This window comes from Phoca vitulina, unplaced genomic scaffold (assembly GCF_004348235.1).
Source record: "Phoca vitulina isolate PV1807 unplaced genomic scaffold, GSC_HSeal_1.0 scaffold15, whole genome shotgun sequence".
NCBI lineage: Eukaryota > Metazoa > Chordata > Mammalia > Carnivora > Phocidae > Phoca > Phoca vitulina.
The window spans coordinates 6,623,787-6,630,040 of NW_022589718.1; the positions used below are offsets into that span (position 1 = coordinate 6,623,787).

Below are 6,254 nucleotides of genomic sequence, written 5' to 3' on the forward strand. Positions count from 1 at the left end.
CATTTCCCTCCTCTCTTCTCCCCTGCTCCCCGTCAGGTCCCAGGGAGGGGGGGGGTGTCTCTATCTCAGGATCTGGGCATGCTGCAGCTGAGACCCTGCACTGGGACGGTAAGGTAGTGTGCTGGAGTCTCCCAGCTTGCTCCCACCTTCTGTTCCCAGCCTCTTCCCTCTTTTCTTTCCTTCTCTCTCCCTGCTCTCTGCCCCTCCCCCTCCTCCCCTCACAAAAGCTCTCTGTACACAGCCACTTCCTCTGACTGCTGTCTCTGAGCCCAGACCTTATGAGAACCATATGGGGGAAAGAGGGTGGAAGAGAAGGGGGTGGGGAAGATGGCAAGGACCCGCCCCTCCAGCCAGCATCTTTCCACTCCCCTCAGGCTATGTGCAAGGCAGTTGGCACACTTTGCCCCAAACTCCCCTAACTGGATCCTGGCAGCTGGGGTGAGGGGCACTGAGGGGAGGCACCAGTCCAGAGCTGGAGGTTCAGAGGGAGATCTGTGTTCCAGAACCACTTTCCTGAGGCTGGAGCAAACACAAGGGCTGTGAAGGGGCCTCCCCTTCCCCCATGCTACCTCTAAAGACCACCAAACCCCCAGCAAAAGGATGTGGCCACCGGTAGGGGCATCCGAATGGCAAATGCCCCTTTTCCCCTCTGTGGGCTGCTGATGCGGTAGACAACCCCCTGCCCCAGAAAGGGGAGGCGAAGTGGACAAGGGTTTGTGGGTTCTGGGAGAATCCAGAGTGACCTGTACCTTGCCTGCCCCCTCCTCACCCAGCCTTGGAATGTTCCCAGGTCAAAAGGGCCTAGGTTCTCCTGGGAAGGAACTGGGTTTTTAAAAGCGGCTTTGTGTCCATTGGGTCCCAAGTCCAGCCAGGTGAATAGCGAGTCTGTCACCCGAGAGAAGTGTAAGAGAACCCAACCAGCTGATCCCCGTGTCTGCTAGCGTGTGACTGTAGGGACCCTGGTGCCCCCCCTTCCTGGCCTCAGTTTGCTCAGCTCTAAGATGAAGATGCAGGGGCTGGATTTGCTGATCTATAAGGCCCTTTTCAGTGCAGACGGTCTAGGAATTTATGACACTGGCTAGAATCCTCTGAGGGGCTGCTCAGATATCCCAGAAGGTCCTTGTAGGCGATTTCCTTCTGGAGTTATCTATTATCAGTCCTTTCCTAGAATTCTTTATTATCCCCCCCACCCCCTTACTCTCACTCCCAGAGCGGAGAAGCAGAAGGACAGGCCCATCAGCTGCTGCCCAGGGATGGGTGGGGGGTTCACAGGGGTCTCCATCTCCCTCCCATACCCGGGCTCTCCCTGAAACTCACCACCCCCCCATGAGACCTTTCGCCTTGGGGGAGAGCCATAAAGCCTCCTGCTCTAGATAGGAGCATCGCTGTCGGGCGTCCGCAGCTGCCCTGCGGACTGAGCTGAGGGGTGGGACAGATGGATCAGGAAGGAAGCCAAGAGTTCTGCTTTCCTGGAAAACTGCGAATGAAAATCCATTAGAAGGGGAAACAGTAAAGGGTGGGGGAGAGGGGGCACAGAGTCTACCAAAACAGAATGCAGAAGTTAGGATAATAGGGTGGAAGGGTTTTCAGTGAGGTAAACAGGACTAGTCACAGAATTGCCTCAGAACTGCCTGGAGGCTTTCTTTGAGCAGAGACTGGAGGCTCCTTGCAGACAGGCATCTTTTCTAGCACTTTCTTCGCCTGAAGAGTCCCAGCACTGGTGGCTACCAGGCTTCCCAAGGTGGAGTCCTGGGTCCCCCGAGGACCCAAGTGAGCAGGGTGGGGTGTGAAGGGGACTGGGGCCGGGTGGCCCATTCTGGAGGAAAAGAGGGGAGGAGGGAGGGAGATAAGGTGGCCCGTTCTGGAGGAAAAAGGGGAGGAGGAGGGAGATAAAGCCACAGGTGCAAAAATCGATCCACGAAAGTCCTGTTGTTTGCACCAGGTGACAGGCAAAAAGATGGCGGGGGAAATCTGTGTGGAAACAAAAAGAGTAAGGAGGAGGAGTCTGGGAGGGTGTGGAGAAGGTTCTTGAGCTCCTGGCCTCCTGTTTTGCTGCCAGGCTGAAGCCCCTTCCCGGCACTTCTCTTCCTTCTTCCCTCAAGAGGCATGCTGGGCAGGGATGGGTACGCTGGAGGGGCTGAGCCCTGGGAAGAGAGCCCCTGCCCAGCAATCAGGGTCAGGATTAGGTGGAGCCTGGAGGGAGAGCCTAAGAAATAGGTCTGTGGCTGGGATTCAGCCACACTCCAGGCTGAGGGGCCAGTGGGCTCTCCAGAGCTTCTAGGGCCTACCCTGTCATCGCTGTGGGGATGCCCAGCCAGGCTCGGGGCTGTTCCTCTGGAAGGTATCTTAAGCCAGCTAGGTCAGTGGCCTGGGACAAAGAAGGGGCCCTTCCTCTGGGAATGGTTTGGGATGGGAAGGTGAGCTAGCAGTTACGTTTGCTGCCACCCTGTCACCATATATTCTCACCAGGAGTCAGCTGCGCTCGCTCCTTGGAGTGGCGTCGATGGGAATTAGCTATGGCTGGAAAGCATTAGTTACCAAATCATTCTAAGATGTACTGCAAAACCACCTTTTAATGTTTTCCCCCTCTTTTCTGCCTTCAGTATGTGTGGATTCCTTAATCCCAACAAGCAGACACACAGAGAGACAGTGTCCCACATATGTGTGTGAGTACAGCCACAAGATCGAATAGACACACACACACACACACACACACACACACACACACACACACACACACACCCCTGCTCTCCTGAACTGAGTTACCGTTGCCCAGCGGGGGCTCCCCCAGACACCGGCCCAACCATTCCACACAGCAAGCATACTTCTCCTCCAGATCTGAGTGGGCTGGGGAATGCCCGGGCCTGTCTGGACCCTTCAACACCAGTGGACAGTCAAAGAGGCCAGGAATGAGCAGCCCCAGCCGCCTTCCCAGGCCACGGCCAGATCCCGGAGCTGCTGCTGAGACGTGGGAGAGAGCAGACACACTGCTTCCACCCTCCCCCCGCCATGCACACACATACACTCGAGCACACACACACACACACACACACACGCACACACACCCCAGCTGGGGAAAATGCAGGCCGGGCGGCCAACGTCAGAGGCTGACCAGTCGTGTCCTGTCAGGAAGCCGGCAGCCTCTGAACTCACCCGACCAAAGGCACTACTGTATTGTTCTGGACACAATCAGGATAGACTGTGCGCCAGCCCCAAGTCTGGGCAAGGGGCGGCGGGGAAACGGTTGCCACCGAGGTCAGGAAGACAGGAAAGGGCAAGCGCTCGCAGGTTGGGTCCGGGACAGGAAAGGCACGGGCCGCCGCTCGGGCCGGACCCTCCACTCCACGGCGTGCGTGGAGCTGGGAGCACGTGGTCCGAGCAGGAAACCGCCGCGGCGGGCTGGGGTCGCGAATTCTCCTGCGGAGGTGGGGGGGCTTCGGACCTCCATCGAGGAGGCTTGGGGTCGGGGCGCGGCCGCCACGGGCCGCGCTCGCAGGCGGCAGAGTGAGGGCTCGGTAGGGCCCTGGCTGAGAAAGGAAACGGGAGGACGGAAGGAGGCTGGGAGGCAGCCGCCTCCCCCTCAGCCGGGTTTCTTTCTTCGCAGTCTTGGAGCGAAGGAGTCAATCGATTAACAGCCAAAGCTCGGGTTATACCCAGGGGAGGCAAAGAAGAGGGCGGGGTGCAGGACCCGGCGCACGGCTCACTTCGCAGACGCGCGCGGAGGGAGAGGGGCCCGAGACGAACCCGGACGCCGGGGTCTCCTTCAGGCCAGAAGCGCCGCAATCCCAAGTACAGATTTTCCGACACCCTCCGCCCTCCGCCTGCCCTATGGAGACGCGCTGGAAGCTGGGCTGGCAGGCTGGGGGGGTGGGGGCGCGGATGGGGCGCCCCCCACTGGAGGAGCCGGGCCCGCGGGGTGAACCTGGGAGACTCCTCCAGTCCGGCCAAGGACGCGTCCGCGGGGGTAACGACCTCAGCCACCTTTGAGGCGGCGGGCGTCGATCTTTCCCGAGCCTTCCCCCAGCCCACCCACCTCACGTCCCCGAAGTCTGCAACACCAGCCCAGGCTGGAAAGTCAAGGGGCGTGGGCGCCCCGCCAGCGCGCATTCCTTTCACCTGTGCAGGTGAGTGGGCGCCCGCGGTGCCCCTCTCTCGGGCGCAGCCGCCCCCCCCCCAAGTCCCTTCCTCCCTCCACACCCCTGGAGCCCTAATCCTCCCCGTACTTCTCCAAGCCTCCCTGCTCGGCGCCCGGACTCAGGCGTGTCCCAGAGTCTCTGAAGTGGCGGCAACGTCCCCGTCCCCCTCCTCCCGCCCCTCCCGTCCTGTCTCCGTTCGTCCCCTCGTCGGGGCTCGCGCCGGGCCGGGCCGACTAGGGTACTCACAGGGTCACGGTGCCGTTAGGCAGAAGGCCGGGCTCGGGAGGCTCCGGGAGGTCCCCGCCGCCGCACACCACTCTCCTGCGCGCCGGGTTGGGGGCGCCGCCGCTCAGCCCCTTGGGCCGCTCCCCCGAGCATTTGCAGCTGCGAATGGGGACGGGGCAGCCGGGCGCGCCCCGGGTCTCGGGCGCCAGGAGCAGTAGCCACGGCAGCAGCGGCAGCAGCAGGCGCGCTGGCGCCCCCCGCATCCTGCGTCCCGCGGCGCCCATCAGCCCATCGCCCCGCGGGGACCCACAGCGCTGGGGCCCGTCTGCGTGCCGGCCAGAGGGACCTGGGCTTGCGGGAGGCGTGCTCAGCGGGGGCCCGGGGCGTCCGAGGGCGGGGCGGGGGGCCCTGGGCGGAGGCAAGCCCCGGGGTCCCCGCCGCCGCGCCCCGGGGGCATGTCCGGCGAGCGCCCCGGCGGGGAGGACGCGGGCGCGGCTGTCAGCGCGGCGCGGGCGGCCCCCGGCGGCGCGGCCCGAGTCTCTGCGCCGTGCTCCCGGGCCGCCTGAGGCCGGGCCCCTCCGCGTCGCCTGCTCGCTCCGCGCTGGGCTGGGACCTAGCGGATCGCGCCGGGCTCCTCCTGCTGCCGCCGCCGCCGCCGCCGCTCCGTGCCATGGATGGAGGCAGCTCGGCGCGGCGCCGCTCCCGCCGCCGCCAGCCCCCGCCCGCCCTCCCGAGAGGGCGCCCTCCCCTCGCCAGCTCGCCCGTCCGCGAGGCCCTAGCGCCTCCCGCTACGCAGCCCGGCCGCTGCCCTCCTCGGAGCGAGAGCGGGCCAGGCTGCTGGAGGCCGCGCGTGTCCCCGAACCGCCCTGGGCCGAGACTCCTTCTCCCTCCCGCCCCCCTCCCCCCGGGGCCAGGACTCTTCCTCTCCATAGCCCATCCCAGCCCTCAAAGCCAACCACCATCACTTTCCACAAAACCCTCCCTCGCTCCTGCTCATCCAGCCCGCACCCCCTTGTTCTGGGTCTTTCATTGACCTGCGGGTTTGGCCAAAGATGGCTGGTGCTCCTTGTTTGGGGTTGAGATTGAACTTTGTTCACCGCCCTGGCGTTGCTGACAGTCGGCTTCCCTTGGCTCCTGACCTGATGGGCCAGTCTGGAAGCCGGCTCTCCCTCCCGCAGCCCTGCTCCAGCCACTGCAGGATACAAACCGGAGACTTAGGAAGGCTCAGACCCTCCTCTGCTGCCAGTGACCTCACCCAGCGGGGGGTGCATGTCACTCGGCCACGGAGGGGTCAAAGGCCAAGGCAACAGGCTAGATCTGGCCTCCTACCTTTTCCATATCCCAGTGTGTGTGTGTGTGTGTGTGTGTGTGTGTGTGTGTGTGTGTGTGTGTTCCGGTGGCAGTAGGAATGAGAGAAATGGGAAGAAAAGCAGGGATCTGGGCGGGGGTGTGGAAAGAGCACAGCACTGTGAGCCAGTCAGGAGAGCTTCATTCTAGATGGCTCTATTTGACTTTGGATATGGCCTCTAACGTCCTGGAGTATCTAATCTCTGGGGTCAGCATGGGGCTCTTCGTGCCTCCTAGTTGATGAAGGTCAGTTGTGGCATTTGAATGAGCGAGTGCAAGAGAGGGGGCACTCAGTTTCCAGAGGCACAGGGCTGGCGGCTTTGGGTCGTGTCTGACCTTGACAAAGGGGGATGGGAGTGAAAGTTGCCTGAGGATCCTAGATGGACTGTGATGCAAGCTGGGAATGGGGCTGGGGACAGACGGAAAAGGAAGTGTGGCCTAGTGTGTCTGCTCCCTCAGTTTCCCCACAAACGCTGCCTTTTCTGACACTTAATAGACCCTTCGCTGCTGAGGGGCAGGCTGCCTGGGTTGGGGGATCCCTGGTCA

The 6,254-nt window shown here is 62.6% G+C and overlaps 1 protein-coding gene across 1 annotated transcript in view; it reads right to left on the reverse strand.

Moving 5' to 3' along the window:
• ADGRA2 (adhesion G protein-coupled receptor A2) overlaps window positions 1–4,645 on the reverse strand; it is a 32,957-nt gene extending 28,312 nt beyond the window's left edge. Inside the window, exon 1 of the mRNA XM_032413414.1 lies at window positions 4,383–4,645. Coding sequence (XP_032269305.1) covers window positions 4,383–4,645 — 263 coding nt within the window. The remainder of the gene's footprint in view (window positions 1–4,382) is intronic.
• Between the last annotated feature and the right edge of the window lie 1,609 nt (window positions 4,646–6,254).